Below are 18943 nucleotides of genomic sequence, written 5' to 3'. Positions count from 1 at the left end.
AAGTAACCTGAGCCCTGAGTGTTAGAAATCATGTGAAGCCAGGCCTGTGTTGCAGCCAAATTTAATATTCGCTTCATGTCCATGCTCCCCAGCCAGAGAATGATATCATGGGATGTTTATTTGCAGCTTAACTTGACTCGCTGTAATGCAGGTACATTTGAGGGGTGACTGGGGTCTGTGACTTTGTTACTAACTTACTTGTGGCTTGTTATCACTGCTAAGTCAAGCATGAATGGCCATATATAAAAAGCAGCTCTACATCTGCACACCATGGAGGTATTTTGCAAGTATTGATATTTGAAACTGTCACATTGACTCCTCCCACTTTTGATTTCTCTCTTCTGCATATGAGGTAACATAAAGATTACATAAATACTACCAATACAAGCTCTTCTGGAATTTCAGTGAAATGACACAAAATCTGTATTTTTTTCAAATGAAAATGTGCCAAGAAAGAGACCTCAGCTTTCATTTGTCGCCAAGACTGTCACCTTTCACCTCACATTTACTGAGGTGAGAGTAAATAGCTGGTAACCAAGAAAGGAACACCTGTATGATATGTTCACTTGTACAGGAACAGATCTGATATGGGAGAAGTGAGCTATCACACTCATGTTGTTTTCACAAGTAGAACTTCACTTTAATGAAAATAGCTTCCATAGAAAAAGCATTTTCACTAGTATTGGTAGCAATGGACTAGCCTACCGAAATGGAGGGCATTTTATCTGTCTTTTAAGAGGGAACAGCTTAGAGATAGTGGCAAGAAGTAGGACTTCATAAACTCCTACCTGTGCTGACACTACAACGCTATTAGCACAGATCACAATGATTTGGGTTGGAAGGAGCCTTAAAGACCATGTAGTTCCAATTTCCTTGCCATGGGCAGGGACACATTCCATTAGACCAGGTTGCTCAGAGCCCCATCCAGCCTGGCCTTGAACACTTCCAGTGGTGGTGTCTCTGGACAACCTGTTCCACTGTCGCACCACCCTCACAGTGAAGAATTTTTTTCCTTATGTCTAACAAAAACCTGCCCCCTTTCAATTTAAAGACATTCCCCCTTGTCCTGTCAGTACATGCTCTTGTTAAACATCCCTCTCCAGTTTAAGACCGTCTTGCAGATGAAAATGAATGGAACAGAAAACAGGTTGGCACTTACACAAAACTGTGCAGTGTAATTTGTCTAACACCTCCCAGCAACCAACGCATGTAGGTGAGACAGGGAACACTGTGATACTGGTCTCCACATATGGAGGCTTCTGTACCTTGTCAAGTGAAGTGAGCTGCTGTTACTCAAGTTTTATTTTCATAGAAACAACGTTCTTCCCATTTCTCCCCCTACATATCAAAATCAGAACAAACTTACACAGATAAGAGGACTGAAAGATGAAACGTCTGGTAACAACTACATATAAACCAGGCCATTCAAGCTTCTGAATAAATTAAAACACCATCTTGGCAAGCCTGGGACTCCAGAGAATACGTTAGTAAGATAGTCTCCCTTCAAGATCTCTAACAGGTGTTTAGGAATAGTTTGTATTTTATAGATACTGCAACTTGGCATCTGGACTGCTCTTTGAAGCCTCTGCCCTTGACAATGCAAGAGGACTGAAAAAATTAGCCTTAGTAGCTCCTTTTCTTACCTGGATTAATTCTTACCTTCATCTTGGTTGCAGCATCATCTAGTGTTGTGACTTCATGGTCTTTATGCTCTCCAAAAAGCTTGTCAATAGCAGATATTGGGCATTTGCAGTGGTAACAGTAAGTGTCTGCTTGTGCTTTCTTCAGTTCTCTTTGTGGGCTTTCAACTTGAGGAATGTTCATTGCTGATTTTTCAGGATACATCACCACAAAGCCTGAATCTTCAAGCTCAACAGGTATTCTTTGTTCTGGCTCATTAACAAATTCATAACTATCAGCAGCATGATCAAAGGAGTCCCTGTCTTCAAATAATAGCTCCTCGTGTGTAAATTGAGACGATATTTCATCTTGCAAAAGCTCTTCTTGTGTAATCACATCATAGTCCATTGACTCAGCAAGATCCTCATAAACATCAGGGTGCTGCTGCTCTATTTGCAAGTCTGGATTCTCTGTTTGCTGAATGGTAGGGACACAGGACAGATGTTCCTGAGTATACTGATCATCTGCACTGTCTTCAGTGGGAGCCCTGACATATGGAACGTACTTTTCCATTTGAGGAACTGCTGTTATATCTTGCCGTTCTTCCTGCTTAGTGCCAGCTTCTTGATACATGGCTCCCTGATAATCCACTCGTTGACTGTATGCTTGTTGACTTGACTGCTCTGGCAACTCTTCAGTTGTTTCTACTGATACGTTTTCTTCTTCTCTTTGTTCAGTATCAGTTCTTACACCTGAAAGAACTGTTTTGCTTCCAAAAGGAATGGCATGCATTGGCTTGGAAATTGTTGCTTGAATGTTGCTGTCAGCCTGAATTTTGTCTCTCTCCATAACACCTCTTTCTGACAGAACCTCAGGAAAATCACCAAATCCTTGCTCCTGCTTGTTCTCTGAACTCCAAACCAAAATTCCTCCACTAAAGGATTCATCTTCTGGTATCTGATCCTTTTGAGGCCCTGTGGCCTTACTTGGAATTTCATCTTTAAGAATGTATTTTTCAAAATACATTCCAGTTCCATCATCTGTGTCTGAATTTCTACTAGGGAAAGACGCATTAGAATTACCACTTTCTTCATCAGAGGGAGTCTCATCCTTTGTCTTTTCTCCTACTGCTTCCGCATAGAGGTCCTTGTACAAAAATGACAGAGCAGGTGGCTCCTCTAAAAGCTCTGGGTTAACTGCAGCAACAGTGGTAGGGAACAAGAGAGATCGTTCTAGCACTCCTCCTTCTGAATCAAAGAGTGGGGTCCCTGGTGACTTCTGTTCTTCTTCTACATTTGTAAAGCTTTTACTGCTAGAATCAATTGATTTCTGCAGTGGTAAAGGTCTTGAAGCCTCTGCATAGAACTGTGTTTTGCTTTCTCCTTTTATGGTACCATAAAAGACTTCATCCAGGTCCTCAAGCAAGGAAAACTCTTCCGAAGTATCTACCTCAGTACTTTCTTTAAAAGATTTGGCTTCTTCCATTGATTCATTAGGATCTTCTGTCACAGGAGACAATGAAATTTGTCTTTCAAATTGTGGCTGAATTGGGGATTTATCATCAATCAATGTGTATTTTTCAAAATAATCCATATCAGCAGTACCATTATTAGGATCCAGCATTGCATAATTATTGTTTTCTGGCAACAGGAGATTTTCTTGTTGAGTTTCTCCAGTTTCCTCAACATCATCCTTTTTGACTGATTCTATTAGTTCATGGGTTTCAGTCTTTCCCAATACTGAGCTTTCTGAAATTTCTGTGGTTCTTCCAGAAGTTAGGGCTGTCTGGCCATCATCACCTAATTTTCTTCTAAATGAAGTATTTGTTTCCAAGTATTCTAATTTATCAGGCATGTGTTTACTTTCTTCTTGATCAACAGAAGAAATATGTGTAGGTGCGTGAATATTGAGTATTTCATAACCTTCTGAAATGATATTAAATAGGTCTTTTTGTTCAGTAGTCTCTGGAGTATGCTGACTGTCTTCTACAGCACTTGCATGTTGCATTTTTTCCTCTTCTCTCAGGTAATGTTCAGGCACTTCAGACATTTTTCCTACCTCCAGGTGTTGCATTGCTTCAATTTTTGTCGGGACTGAAGTACTAGTTTCATGGTCCAGAAGTTTATCTGGACCTTGATTATCCCCTACCAGAGATGGTAAATCATACCTTTGTGTTTTGGGACTAGTATCTGAGGACTTCCTGGGAGGAAATTTATTTGACGCTGATTCAGAAACTCTAAATCTATGTCTCTTAGTCTCTGTAGTCCCATGAACTGTAAGTTCTGTGCCACTTCCAGCTGGGAATTGTTTTGATCCAAAATCAGAAGCTTCATTTGGAGAAAGCCGAATTCCTTGTGAGTCTGTATCCACAGCCCCTATTGGACTAGCTGAGCGAGCTTTCACCTCTTCTACCAGCCAGCTAGCCAGCCCAAAAGATGGAGTATCTGGTTTCTGATTTTCTTCAGAACTGGAGCTAAGGGACTTAATCTCTGCTGAAGAAGGGCTGCCCCATTCACCAGAATAATGCTGAGTTTTGTGTGTCACAGTTTCATGAACAAGGTCTGATGAAACTGCTCCCGGATGCTCCAAGGTTATATGCTTTTGGTCTTCAAAACGTTGCATTTCACATCTATGCCCCTCTTCAGTATAAAGGCCTGAAGCTTTGCTAGATTGCTTTCCAAGCATGTCTGCTACATCAGATAAAGATGGTGGGGTATTTTGTTTCTCTTCATCATTAGTGAAAGCCACTGATACTGACTTTTCAAGTTCTGACTTTCCTGGAAATTTATGAAAAGATAGAGATGACTCTGATGACACTGATTGCTGGTCTGCTACAGCGGTCACCTTTGACTCTGTGGTCACTGACCTTGGCACTGTCTGTACATCGGGTTGCATTTCTTGTTCATATTGCTCAGTAGTGAATTTGGGGGAACTTCTTAGCTGGTCTGGAGACAAATATATGGTGTCCAACAAATGAGATTCTAGCTTGTCTTGGTCTTGCACTCGAGACATACTCTCCAAGTGCACTGTCTTCAAGCTTGCTGTTTCAGGTGAACTGAGTTGAATTTTTTGCAGTTGTTTTTCATTGTGTGGTGGAATTACATCTTCACACTCTGATTGTATGGGCATATGCAAAGTATGCACACTTTGCTTTTCTTGTTCAGCAAGGGACCGTGTGGGAACCAAGTATTCAGAGACTGGTTTTGAATAAGGTGGAACTTCTTGCTGACATGTTTCGTCAGCTGAATAAAATGGAACTGAAGGTTCAGACTGCAGTTTTGAAGGTACAGTCAAGTAATCTTGACTTTCTAGAGTGTCTGTCTTATCTGTAGAATATGATAAATTTAGTTGTTCAGATTCTAATTGTATAGCTGTGTGAAAGTAATGTGGAGTCTGTTCTCTCTCAGCTTCAGCCAAAATTTCACATTCAACCTCAGACTCTGCAGCTACAGGCAAACATAGAAGACTTTCTGTATTCTCTGCTTTTCTTGCAAAAAAGGATCCTGGCTCAGGCTGGGCAGTTTCTGAGTGCTCTGTTTTACAGCGGGAGTAAGATGTTTCTAAATGTTTGGGGGATGAGCCTCCAGTTAGAGGTGAAGACTTTGGACTTCCTTCAGGGCTTATTTCAGAAACAGTGTGTGAAGCACCCAAAGGTACAGACACTGTTTGTTCAGTAAGAGATGAATATGGTTGAATTTTGTGGCTGTCTGCTTCCTCAGTGGAAAATGATAAATTTTGTTGTTCACTTTCCAGCTGAGCACTTAAAGATGAAGGAACACCAGTGTCTCGCTTCTGTGAATGTCCTGCTCTCAGTGGGGGCATTTCATGCTTTTCTGCTTTGTCAGTAGGACTTAATAAATTTGATTGTTTGAAGGCTGGTTGTGCAGTTCCCTGCTCCTTGGTCCTGACAAAGGTATGTGATACAGAAGGTGTTTCTGGCTGCTCTGTTTCAACCTCAGAGGACTGCAAACTAACACATGGCTGTTCAGGTTGGACCCCATCCCTCCACTTTGTTTCACCAGTGAAATATGGTATCTCTGGATGCTCCAGCTGGGAAGTCTGTGGTTGCTCTGCCTTGCCATAGGAGTATGATAAATCTAGTGGCTTTATTCCGTGAGTCTCTGCTTTGCCAAGAGAGTATGACAAATCTGGATGTTTTGAATTCAGCTGTTCTGGTTGCAACTGCTCTGATTTTCCTGTGGAATACAAAAAATCAGAAGGCGTGAACTCTGCTTGTGCAGTGTCCTGTTTTTGTGTTTTGCCAGAGGAATAGAAGAAGTCTGGGAATTCCCCTTCCACTGGGGATGTATTTCGTTGCTGTTCCATGCCACGAGGACTTGAAAACACTGGTTGTTTCAATTTTAGTTGTACTATTTCCTCTGGCTGTAATGTATAGGTTCCCCTCTCCTGTTTGACCTCCAGCTGTGCACTTTGTTTTTCTTCACTAACAGAAGAGGACAAATCCATGTGCAGTACTTTGCCCATGGCCTCCATGACATTTGAATGTTCAGACTCTGGTAGGGCAGCCCATGATGGCTTTGTTTTGACAAACGAATGCAACAAACTCTGTTCTTTCAACTCTGGCTGTGTTGTTTTATGAGGTTCTGCTGTGCCAACAGAGAAGGACAAATCTGCGTATTGTGATTTTGCTTGGGATTTTTGCAGTCCTTCTGTTTCCTCCATAGAGCACTGCAGCTCAGGGTGTTCTGCCTGCATTTGTGCATCTTTCCATTGTTCTGCTTTACTGAGAGAGGATGAAAACTCATCTGTCTGTTCTTTCTCTGGTTGAATCTTTTCTTGCTGCACTGTGCCAGTGGAATGAAATAAATCCAGGCACTCCAAATCCTCATCAGCAATTTGAGTTTGCTGTGTTTCACCAATTGAACATGATAAATCCATTATTTCTGCCTCTGGCTGTATGATTTCGTGGTGTTCTAATCTGCCAGCAGATAAATCTGAATGGTGTGATTTTGCATTTAAAGTTTCTTTTTCTGCCTCACTAAGAGAATGACATAATTCTGAATGTCCCAATTCTGTCCGTGCTTTCTCGCCTTGTGCAGCTTTTTTGAAAGAATGCAAGAAGCCTGCCTTCTCCTCTTCAGCAGTTTGTCCTTTCTCTGTTGTGCCAGGCCAAGATGACAGATCTGATTTTTCTAACACTGGTTGTGCAGTTCCTTGTGGCTTTTCTTTGTCAACGGAATGCAATGAATCAGGATGCTTTGCCTCTGCTTTTAGCATTTCTCCTTGCTCCATTTTTCCACTCTGGGATGGTGTATCCGGAGCTCTTTGTTTCTCCTTTGCAGCTTGTGGATGCTCTGCTCTGCAGACAGACAGTTCCTTTTTAGAGCATTCCACAGTTGTGTGCTCCGTCCCTTGTTTCCCCACTTCCGTGGCCAGGGGTGCCCAGCTTGCATAGCCTGGCTCCAGCTGTGCAGGTGGGAGTTGCTCCATTTTGTCATGACTATACAATGCACCTGGCTCTTCCAATCCCAGCTGGATTGTTTCCTGCACCTTGCTGAGGGAACGTGCTAGACCAGGGTGTTCAGATTTCAGCTGTGATGTTTGCAGCCCTTCAACTTTGAAAACAGAGTAAGGCAGATCAGGATGTCCCTGCCCCGGTTCTGCCATTTCTGTTTCCTCTGCTGTACCCACAGAAGGTGACAAATGTGAAAATTCCTCTTCTGGCTGAACTGTTACCTCTTCCATTTGTCCAAAGGGATAAGTTTGCTCTGTTTCCTGTTGTACTCTTCGTTGTACTTCTGTGTTGTCCAGAGGAGATACCACACCAGTGTGCTCTGCCTCTGGTGGTGTAATTTCATCATCTGGGCTATCAATGGAAAATGATAAATCTGGTTGTTCCAAGCCCTCCTGGGTAAGTTCTAAAGTTCTATGTTCTATGTTATCAGGAGAATGTGGTAACTTTTCTTGCTCTAACTGCTGCTTTGTGGCTTTCTGCTGTTTTTCTCTGCCAAAAGAAAGTTTTCTGTGTTTTTGATCCAATGGTGCTACTTCTTCCTGGCTTGTCTCACCAGTGGAATGTGACAAATCAGGATGCTTCATTTCCCACGGTGCAATTTCTGGATGTTTTGACTCTATTTGTGCAGTTGCTGGAGAAGCTCTTTTTCTAGCTACTTTTGGCAATTCTTGATGTTTAGACTCAAACTTTGGAGTTGATTGTTCTTTGCCTTCACCAAAGGAAAATGATAAATCTGAATATTTTGAATCCATTTGTGGAGTTTCTTGCAGGTTTCCTTGGACATCAGAACATGACAGATTTGGGTATTGAGATTCTACTTCCATACTTTTATCTTGTGCTGCTTCACTCAGGCTTCCTTGTGAATCCAAATGTTCTGATTTTTGCTGAGTTTCTCCCATGGAGTATGAGAGCTCTGGATGTCCTGACTCCTGTTCTACAATGTCACCTTGTTTTGATTCACCACTGTCACATGAAAAAGCTGGATGTTCCATCATTACTTGTTCAGTGGTTCGTTGCTTCAAATGGAATGGTAAGGTTGGGGTTTTCAACATTTTTTCTTGATTATGAGAGGAACATGTCAAATCTGAATGTTCTGAAGTTATTTCCATTTCCAGTGGAGCTTCTTTTTCACTGGAAGAAGGCAAAAATGTTTGCTCTAGCTCTGGATGTACTATTTCTTGTTGCTGTGATTTGTATTGTATGATTTCCTTCTCTGTTTCTGAACTTACATAAAATGTTTTTTCTGGATATGCTGTCTCTGTTTGCATTTCTTCTTCCATTTGTTTACTGAAGGAATATGGCAAAGATGGATGCACTAACCCTGGTCGAGCTATTTGTGCCAAATTAATTTGGTCTATAACCTGTGACTCCTCTTTACCCAGGCTTTCTGAAATATCTGGATACTCTGTTTCCATTTGCACAGCTTCTTGTCGATCTGTTTCCTGCTGTTTCACCTCTCTTTGTACTGTATCTTGTTCCATTCTGCCAAAGGACCATGAAACATCTGGCTGGGGCACGGTCAGTGGTGGTGTTTCCTGTTGCTGAGTACCAGCAGTGGAACAGGAAGGAAAAGACTGCTCCTGCTCCATTTGTGGCATTTCCCAGGGCTTTGCTCTGTCAATCAGTTGTGACCCCAAAGTTTCTGACTCCACTCCTTTTTGCATGACTTCTCCAGTGATAAATGATAAATCCTTCTTTTCTGAAACTACTTGTACATTTTCATGTTGCTCTGCTTCACTAGTGAAACATGATGGCTTTGGACCTTCTACGTTTCTTTGTACAGCTTCTTGTACCGTTTCTCCGTGGGAATACAGTGAATCAGTTTGTTCCAGCTTTGGTTGCAATTTTTGATGTTCTGTTTTGCCAGTGGAAGATGTTGTCTCTGGCTGTTCCACCTTCAGTTGTGAAGTTTTACGTTCCTGTTCTTTTCTGGTAGAATGTGGCCAAACTGGATGCTCTGACTGCAGCCGAGTAGTTTCTCCTTGCATTGCTGTGGCAGAGGAATCCAGCTTACCTCCAGACTGTGAATCCTGTTGTGGCTGTTCTCTTTTGTCACTTTGTGACAGTTCTTGCTCCTTTGTTTTATTCATGGAATATGGTAAATCTGAAAATGCTGTTTCCAGATACCCTGTTTGTTGTGTCTCAGCCCTTCCGGTGGAATCAAATATATCTGAATGTGCCAACTGGATTTCTATACTGTTTTCTTTCTCTGCTTCCTCCATCAAAGATGATAAATCTGAATGTACCACTGCAAGCTCTTCTTTTTCTTCTTGTTTATCTTCTTCAGACTGTTCCAGTTCAAAAGAACTGAATGCTTGGTTTTCTGTTTCTTCCATGGAAAGCAAAACACGATCCATTTCCAGCTGTGCACTTTGCATTTCCTTGACTACTTCCTTGGTTAAAGAAGATTCTGGATGACCCATCTCCAGCTGTGCACTCTCTGATTCCACCATTTCTTCTCTGGAATATGATAGATCTGAGTGCTCTGTCTCCAGCTGTGCACTTTGCAATTCCTCCACTTCTTCCCTAGAAAAACAAGAGTCTGGATGACCCATCTCCAGCTGTGCACTCTCTGATTCCACCATTTCTTCTCTGGAATGTGATAGATCTGAGTGCTCTGTCTCCAGCTGTGCACTTTGCAATTCCTCCACTTCTTCCCTAGAAAAACAAGAGTCTGGATGACCCATCTCCAGCTGTGCACTCTCTGATTCCACCATTTCTTCTCTGGAATATGATAGATCTGAGTGCTCTGTCTCCAGCTGTGCACTTTGCAATTCCTCCACTTCTTCCCTAGAAAAACAAGAGTCTGGATGACCCATCTCCAGCTGTACACTCTCTGATTCCACCATTTCTTCTCTGGAATATGATAGATCTGAGTGCTCTGTCTCCAGCTGTGCACTTTGCAATTCCTCCACTTCTTCCCTAGAAAAACAAGAGTCTGGATGACCCATCTCCAGCTGTACACTCTCTGATTCCACCATTTCTTCTCTGGAATATGATAGATCTGAATGCTCTGTCTCCAGCTGTGCACTTTGCAATTCCTCCACTTCTTCCCTAGAAAAACAAGAGTCTGGATGACCCATCTCCAGCTGTGCACTCTCTGATTCCACCATTTCTTCTCTGGAATATGATAGATCTGAGTGCTCTGTCTCCAGCTGTGCACTTTGCAATTCCTCCACTTCCTCCCTAGAAAAACAAGAGTCTGGATGACCCATCTCCAGCTGTACACTCTCTGATTCCACCATTTCTTCTCTGGAATATGATAGATCTGAGTGCTCTGTCTCCAGCTGTGCACTTTGCAATTCCTCCACTTCCTCCCTAGAAAAACAAGAGTCTGGATGACCCATCTCCAGCTGTACACTCTCTGATTCCACCATTTCTTCTCTGGAATATGATAGATCTGAATGCTCTGTCTCCAGCTGTGCACTACCTGATTCTTCCATTTCTTCCCTGGAAAAAGAAAAGTCTGGATGCTCCATCTCCAGCTGTGCATGCTCTCGTTCTTTTGTTTCTTCCTTGGAAGAAAATTCTGGATGTTCTGTCTCCAGTTGTGATGTCCCTGATTTCTCAGTGTCTTTTGTGGAAAAAAGCAATTCTGGATAGTCTGTATCCAGTATTGCACTCTCTGATCTCTCTGTTTCTTCCTTGGAATATGAGAAATCTGGAAGTTCTGTCTCTAGCTGTGCACTTCCTGGTTCCTCTATTTCTTCCCTGGAAAAGGAGAAGTCTGGATGCTCCATCTCCATCTGTTCACCCTTCAATTCCTCTGTTTCTTCCTTGGGAGAAGAGAATTCCAGATGCTCTGTCTCCATCTGTGTTGTCTCTGATTCTCCAGTTTCTTCGTTGGAATATGAGAGGTCTGGATGTTCCATCTTCATTTGCCCACCTTCTGCTTGTTTGTTTTCTTCAATGGAAAAATCAGAGTGATTGAAATCTACTGCTTTATTTATAGTTGAAGTTTTCTGTGTTTCTTCTGTTTCTGTATGAGTAGGGTATGAAATGCTGAAATATTTGGAATCTATATTCTCAGGAATTGGTGGTTTAAATTTAATTCCTTGCTTATCTGTTTCCTGAAGGGAAAAGTCTTGTTCAGACTTTGTTTGGTTCTCCAAATGAACACTTTGAGTTTCTGAGGGTGGGATCTTTTGACCCTCTTCTCTTTCAGCTGAATACATTAGACCTGAACTCTCTGACTCTGGCAGTGCAGTTGTTGATGATGGACACTTGGTTTCTTGCTTCTCTGTTTCATTTCCAGAATATCTTAAAAGCTCATGTTCAGACTCAGATTGTGGAGTTTCTGATGACTGAGGAATAATATCTTCCTGTCTTATTTCAGTTAGAGTGGAATATTTGGATTTAGCTGATGGATCATCAGGTAAGTAAGGCTTCTCTGTTTCCCTCTCAGGATGTTCTGATGTGGATTCTGTAGGCAAAATATGCTGGGAGCGTGGTCTATCTAGTTCATTAACAAAATCTGCTGAAACAGACTGTGATGCAGAAATGGGCTGAACTTCCTGCTTCTTCACTTCATCCAGATGATCTGATGCTGTCAGCAGGGGTTGGTCTGGCTTCTTGTTTGCGTTTTCAGCTGAGGGAAGCAACACTTGTTTCTCATCAGACTTCAGTGACGTGGAGGTTGTTGACTCTGTTATTGATGTTTTGGCCACAGGTGAATGACTTTGCTGCTTCCTGGCTTCTTCTTCATTCTTCAGCAAGTGTCCTGAAACCTGATTTGGAGTCTCCAAAAGAGGTTGTCTGTCTTTTTTTTCTTCATGTTGAAGAGTTGATTCTTTAATTTTATAAGATTCAGTATTTTCAGATGAAATGTAATTTTTCTTAGTAAGCTGTTTTTCAAGAGGTGGTGTTGGTGAAGAAAAGCTTTGATTTGCTTCTTCTGTGAGTTGTTGTCTTTGTTTCCTTCTTCTCTCAGAAGGTGTTTCAAGAATTTTACTTCTTGCTCCCTGAAAATGTTTCGGATGTGTTGCTTCTGAGAGTGAACCAAACTTCTGCAGTCTTTCTTTTACTGATGTTTCAAGGAACTTTTCAGAATCTCCTGAAGCTGAGCTACTTCTCCGGCTTCTGTTTTTCTCCAGTGTTTCAGGGGCTGGCCCAGTACCTCCAAAAATTGAGTTGAACAGCTGGATTCTAGCTTGTACTGGTCCTCCAAGAATTGGACCAACTTTCCTCAGTCTGCTCTCCCTAAATATTGATCTTATTGGAGCACGTTTTACGGGCTCTTCTGTGATATTCTCTAGATCTTCTTTGTTGTCCAACATTTCCTCATCTGTGTCTTGTACTTCCACCTGCTCTACATTCAACATGGAGGCCTGCACATCTCCTAGAACGGTTCTTGGTTCTTGCCTCTGCATTCCAGAAGAGTCACGTTTTTTGTTGCTCTGGCCTCCCTTCTGTCTTGTAGCCATCGGCACCCTGTTTGAAGATTTGCGTGTCCTTTTCCGAACAATCTTGCCTTCATCCATTATAAAGATAACTTTTCCTGGAGGAGAACCTACTGGTGAACTTTCCATACTGTAAAGATCAGAAGCTGTACTAGTTTCTGAGGTCCAGGGAGTAGAACATCTGCTCGAGTTGGTTTCCCAGGTTATTCCACTGTCTTCACTTTGGCATGTTACCATAGAAAAGGAAGGGTTAGTCATGATGTACTGCAGCTTGGGTTTCACATCTTCACTTTGGATAAGGTCTTTTAAACTACAAACAAAAGAACAAATAACAAAAAAAGCTGTAAAAACACACAACAAATTAAATTATTGCAGGAAAATGTCGAACTTTTTCATTAAAGCAAAAATAGTTTTCAAAGTTGTATGCATAAGCATAAATTTTGAAGTACAAGCATAAGAAAAGTCATATTTCATCTCACAACTATATTTTAGACGATTTTGTGTAAAACTGCATGTTGCAAGGTTAGTTCAATGAAGGCGAGGTGTTTAAATGATCTTGACAATGCAGGAAGAACAGTCTTTCATCTGACCTTGTTTTGCCTGTGTGAGATTGAGCTGATTCTGGGGCTATTCTCCAGGGTGTGTTTATCTCACAGTATAAATTAAACCTTTCATTAAACACTTCAAAGATACTGTCAGTGTTTTAATAGCACCCACACTTGCTTTGCGCAAGTGTGAATGATTATACAATGCTCAAAGCAGCAGTGTCTATCCACTAGTTTGTTACTGTCTTCTCATATGTTTCATCCTTTAAGCACTCTAGATACTTAACAAAGTAATTTAGAATACATTCAACACTAAAATATACTGACATCTCCCCAAATGAAGCTGCAGTGTTTCATAAAGCTAGTTTTAAACCTTATGATGTGTAATCAATACACTATCATATGCTGCAACCAAATTTCTCAGCTAAAAAAGTAAAAAGGCTAGATAAAAGCTTTTCTGAGAAGTTTTAGAAAAGAAAACTTCAAATTCTTCAAAGTCTTCAAATTAAGAGTGTAAAGATTACCGAAAACAATTAAAAGAAAATGTGTAGAGCATTTAGTATTTTTTGGGTTGCAGTATTTATCAAAAAAAAACACAGAAAAGGTGATCAAAACTCAACCCCAATATTTCCTGAGTAGACAGTAGTTCATTTATGGAAATTTGTAGCTGATGGAAAGAAAGGCAGAGTATCTATTGGACAAGCCATAGCCTTCAGTAGAGCAGAATCAGTGAAGTCTCTGTCACGCCCATGGAAGAACACACATCTATGGATATACAACATCCTGCTTCCACTGAACAGAGGGAAGGGTCACTTTCCCCTTGATTAGCATAAAGTATTTCAGCTAAAGTGAAGAAGTCTAGCTACTGACCAGGGACCAGAGAAGCAGAACCCATCTGACCAACTGCCAGAGGCTGTGGCCCAGCACCACACAGGTGCCGGAGATAACTGCAGGCTGCAGAGGCACGGGGACACCCCTGAGGAGCAGGTGGCATGGCGCCAGAGGGTGCCATGCGTCAGTCAGAAGGCAGAGGTCTTTGAAGGAGAAGAAATCTTGTGGAAAGTCATAACCACTTCATCAAGCAAACTCTCTGGACTGTAAGTTTTTTGTAAAGGACACTTGGTGAAACTGCTCAGTACCTAACAGAAACAGAAACATAATCCTGCTACTGGCAGTGTTGCCCTTACCTTTCCATGAATTTGCTTCCCAGAGCCCAGAAAAAGAAGGGCTGTGCTGGGCTGGTCCATGCTCAGGTATGTGCAGACTGATGCACAGATCATCTCTGATGTCCTCGGTGCTAACTGAAGACTGAAGTCACCCTGTGGGACAATAGCCTGACCGGGCCATGGTGGGACAACACAGTATCAAACTCCAGTGATGGGGCTTAAACCCAGTTGTGGTGATGGGCCTGGTGTGGAGTTGGTGACTACCAGGACAGCTTGAAGGCCTACAATCCAAAGCATGTCTGACAGTGCAGTACTAAATAATTGCATGTTAGCCAATGCCCTCCTGTCCCTGTCAAACCCAGCCCTCAAACAGATATAAGCCCCAGGATGTACAGCTGATTATCTGCCTTGCTGTAGTACTCTCTAGCTCCATAGGTGAAAACTTACAGGTTGGAGAAAGAGGTACAGCAAAACACATCTATACCAATTTTTCTCTTACCTTTTCCTTTGCCAGTTGGCATTAAGTTTACTTGGACGTGGCAAAATAAAATTAAATTTAAAAAAAAAAGAAAAACCAATAACAATAGTACTAAGGAAGATTTCAGTTATTTAAGGCCACAATAACAGATGACTAATTTTTTTTTTTTACATTTTTCAACTTCTAAATAACTCTCATATATTTAAACCTATTTTTTCTGCACTACTTGGTGCTATTAAATAAATCTTCATGCGGAACGAGCGGCACTCCCACTCGAGCTGATATTAATGAATACGAACAGGTTGCCCTAGCCCTGCCTATGCAAAAAGCTTGAATTATTTGCATCATTATCTCATTTTCATGGTCACAAACTTGTCACAGTTCATATTCCTCTACAGTGTGATGAGACAGTGCTTTCATACTTTTAAGACCGGAATGAGAGGCATGGAACTCAAACATTTATTTCCGACACACTTCCAAATGCTGCCCTTTTGTGAACTGTTTACAAGCTGCACAGTAGTAGCTGAAAGACCCCTCTCTTGTCAGAGGAAGTGTCTCCTATTGCAGAAAGATGTTTGCAGTCTTTCAGATAGTAAATGTAGATATGAAGCCACTGACATCCAGGGCAAAAGCCAGTGCTGTCTTTTTTCCATGTAGACATTTGCCACCCATTCCTGTTGGCATGTATATTGTCAGCTTGTTATTTCACTTCTAGGACATTGACTTAAACCTTTTATTATTCTTGGAGACACTGCCAACCAGTTTTATGCCTCCTGCCATAATAGCTCAAACCCAGATTTTTCTTACTGCCTCCTCCTGCTTGTCACAGCCCTGTGACTTCTGTGCTGTGTCCACTGGGATTTCAGGTTTCTAGTCCAGCCTGGCAGGCTGGACAGATGTTTCTTTTATGTATCATATGAGGGAAGAGTTTTCACCCCCCCAGCTGCTGGAGCGGTTGTGTTCACACAGTGAGTGGGGTCTATCCACCTGTCCACTACTATGACAGGTAGAGGTAGCCAGCCTATCAGCTTTCTAAAATTCTCCCCAGCCTCTCCTTATCCTCTTCGTATCATACCTTGCCACTGCTGGTATCATAAAAATATGTAGCTGTTTGCTGCGTAATTCCTCACAAGCTGAAATGACCAAGATGTCAACCTACGTCAGTAGTCTGCACTGACAAGATCTCATTTTCTGAAAGCTCCTACTTCTGTCACAGTAAAGGAGTGGTGGAAATTGGTATTGGCCAGCTTGTCTTCCCAACTGAAGGAAACACTTTTCTGTGCTTGTGTTTTTATTCTGTACATATCTGTAGTTTCTGCCTTTACCATGGTGCCCCTTTTCCCCTACAGCAATCAGGATGCTCAGCAAGGTCTCTGCCTGTTGTTCTGCATTTCCCAGGGCTATAGCTCATCAGGCTAAGAGAATGGGGAGCTACAGAAAGACACTATTTCAAACCCAGCCTTCCACTTGATAAGCTACTATTAACTTCTTTCAGTGTTAATGGTTCCTCTTGTGGCAACAGAGTGGCTCATGCATCTGTCCAAATTCAAAGGAACTATTATCTAAATGCATAAGACAGCTGCTTGTCCATCTACAAAGCTGGTTTTTACGATGAGTAACTGGGAGCCAGGACCTGGGCCAGTCTCACACGATTTGTTCCATCTCATACGAAGGGACACAACCTGCTGCAGTGCTAGTCTGTTTTCCAGACACCAGGTCATGGTATGTCCTAGTGGCATTGCCATTTGCAGGATCAGATGCTGCTTGAGAAACCACAGCACTTCCATGCCCCAGAGGTCTGCTGTGCTCCTGCATTCTGGATTCTCCACCATGTTGTAGAGGGAGAACAGGTACCAAACACTTCAGTCTGGATGGAACACTTCCTTTACACAGTTATTTAATCACTGGTGAGACCCAATGGGGAACTTCTTGACCTCTGAGTGTTATTTTAGAGCTCTACTGCAATATAGGTCTTTATTAAGGACTCAGTTGGTTTTATCCAAAAGGGTTAAGAGAAACACAACATGGAGTGCCCAACTGCAGGAGCAAGTGGGGGCCGGCTGCACCCCTCCTCTCTGCAATGCCCCCACTTCAGCATTCTGCCCCATTCACCTGCTCTCAGCTACCTTTTGCTCAAGCCTCTGCCCTGACATGCTTGAAATGGCCTGCACAGCCCCACTTCCACCTCTCTCGCCTTCCCAGCTCATGCTCCTGCTCTAGGTGGCAGAAAACAGCCCTGCCAGCCCCTTCCACCCTGGCCCAAGTCAGGCACTGCCTCATCTAGAGGTATCTAAAATAACACACCATTTCCCCATGCCTTTCTCTGCTTTGGGTAGGGTATGGTAACTTTTTTTGGATGAAAAATCCCCACCCCTTTCTTCTCACCATCCCTTTGCTATCATTCCAGTCTTTTGCTCTCCTAGATGCTGCACCATCCCCCATATAGCAGGAAGATGCCTTCTCCACTGTGCTTTCCTTTACACCCATTTTCATCAATCATTCTAAAGCAGACTTGTCTCTAAAGCTTACATATCTCTGATCTTGTGGAATGACTGCTTCATTAAAGAAAAAACTCAAGGACTCAAGGACTTTCTCCCCATTTTTCTCCCCACCTACTGGTTATAGGTAACCACTAAATGAGCAGATAAAAGGAACCCTTACCTATTCCAGGCAAACAAGCTGTCTGGAAACACTTAAATTAGCTGCAGAGCCTTTTTTATGTAAAACCTGCACAAAGACACATCTAGAGACCTTGCCACTGTAGAAGGAAATCAGCTGAGAATGGTCTGAAAGACAGAACTGTGTCAGAACAGCTCACCCATCATACATTTGTTAGAGATACAGATACTCCAGTGGGTATGTAAACCAGTTAAATGGTAAACAATTTTTCTATTGTTAGACTTAAGTTTCACCATTACCAACACAAAAATTAGAACTGTTAACTTCATACTCATGTTTGCTTTAAAGAACACAGTACACACTTTAAAAATATTTTCCCTTTTTAGGTGATTAATTGGATACATGGAGCTAGGAACAGAAGTCATCTGCCACGATCATCTATCCCAGATAGAAAAATGCCCAAAGGCAAGAAAATATTGTACGGGTCCTATACAGATCAGTGGGGGGTTTATGCTGACAAGGATACGAAGCCCTTATCTCACCTTTTTAATAGGTTCTGAGGCTGCATGTTAGTTTCATTATTTATACAAAAAACAATTATAGGAAACCAAATTATTTAAACATTGCATTAATAAGGGTAATAAAGACATTAAACCCAAACTCTTCTGCCTTTTACATGCATGCCTTGTAATTTTGGGACAAGTTGTAACATAAGTTCTGCTGCAGTTTTTGGGATTTTATTTGTTGCAGCTGCTGTGCAGTGTGGAAGCAGAGCGGTTTGGTCAGAGCTCAGGGGCCAGTGTCTCAGAGAAACACCAGGGCTCTTCTTGTTTCACAGAGGTGCTTCCTGACCTTGGGGCAGTCATCTTGCTGCATGACTCTCATATAAAATAGGTATGAGGCTATTTAATGTGCTTGAAAGGTGGAAATAGGAGCCAGTGGGGACTTTCCCACTGATTTGCACAACCAGGTGCTGCTCAACTGCATCCAAAGGAGAAAAGCAGAAGCAACAGAGAACTTGGGGTTGTTAAAAATAAGTTGATGACAGCAGGGTCCAGGACAAGCTGCCTTCAGTTTGCATATTAGTTACACTTCCTCTAAGATATGTTTTCAAAGCCCATGCACTCAAAAAAATCTGTTCTGCAATGGGGCTTGAAAACCTGTTTGTCAACAAATAATTAGCTCACAGCTTGAGTAGGTATGTCCCAGGGGCTCAACCTGTCTGTTCTTGCCAGGAGCTCTGCCCAGGCATTCACCACAGGAGGAGGCCTGAAGCTCAACAACCCTGCTGGTATTTGTGACAACATCTAAGCAATTAAAGAGTCAGTTTTATTTAACTTTTCTAAGCTGTTGCTGAGTGCTTGGTGCAGTCACCACATTTGTGCCAAACCTGAAATTTTACATCTCCTTTAACCTAATTAAACGAATCAGCTTAAATATGCTCAGTTACCACTTAGCATAGCAGTTAACCTGTCTGGTAGACTCTGACCTGTTTATTAGTAAGACAGTTAAGGATAAGCTCTGCTGTGTTAATATAATTGGGAGGTAAAGGGAATGTTTGCTGTGATTTAAGTAAGTGCTGAGATGCAATGCTCAAGTTTGCATTGCGGAGGCTGCCAGCCAGAAGCAAGACCCACCCA

General features: G+C 42.1%; 1 protein-coding gene across 1 annotated transcript in view; it reads right to left on the bottom strand.

The window, feature by feature from the left end:
• CMYA5 (cardiomyopathy associated 5) overlaps positions 1-18943 on the bottom strand; it is a 47271-nt gene that overhangs the window by 26537 nt on the left and 1791 nt on the right. The window contains exon 2 of the mRNA XM_082301227.1: positions 1660-12805. Coding sequence (XP_082157353.1) covers positions 1660-12805 — 11146 coding nt within the window. The remainder of the gene's footprint in view (positions 1-1659; positions 12806-18943) is intronic.

Source organism: Coloeus monedula, assembly GCF_965178545.1.
Source record: "Coloeus monedula genome assembly, chromosome: Z".
NCBI classification, from domain to species: Eukaryota; Metazoa; Chordata; class Aves; order Passeriformes; family Corvidae; genus Coloeus; species Coloeus monedula.
This window is presented reverse-complemented; position numbering and strand designations above follow the sequence as displayed.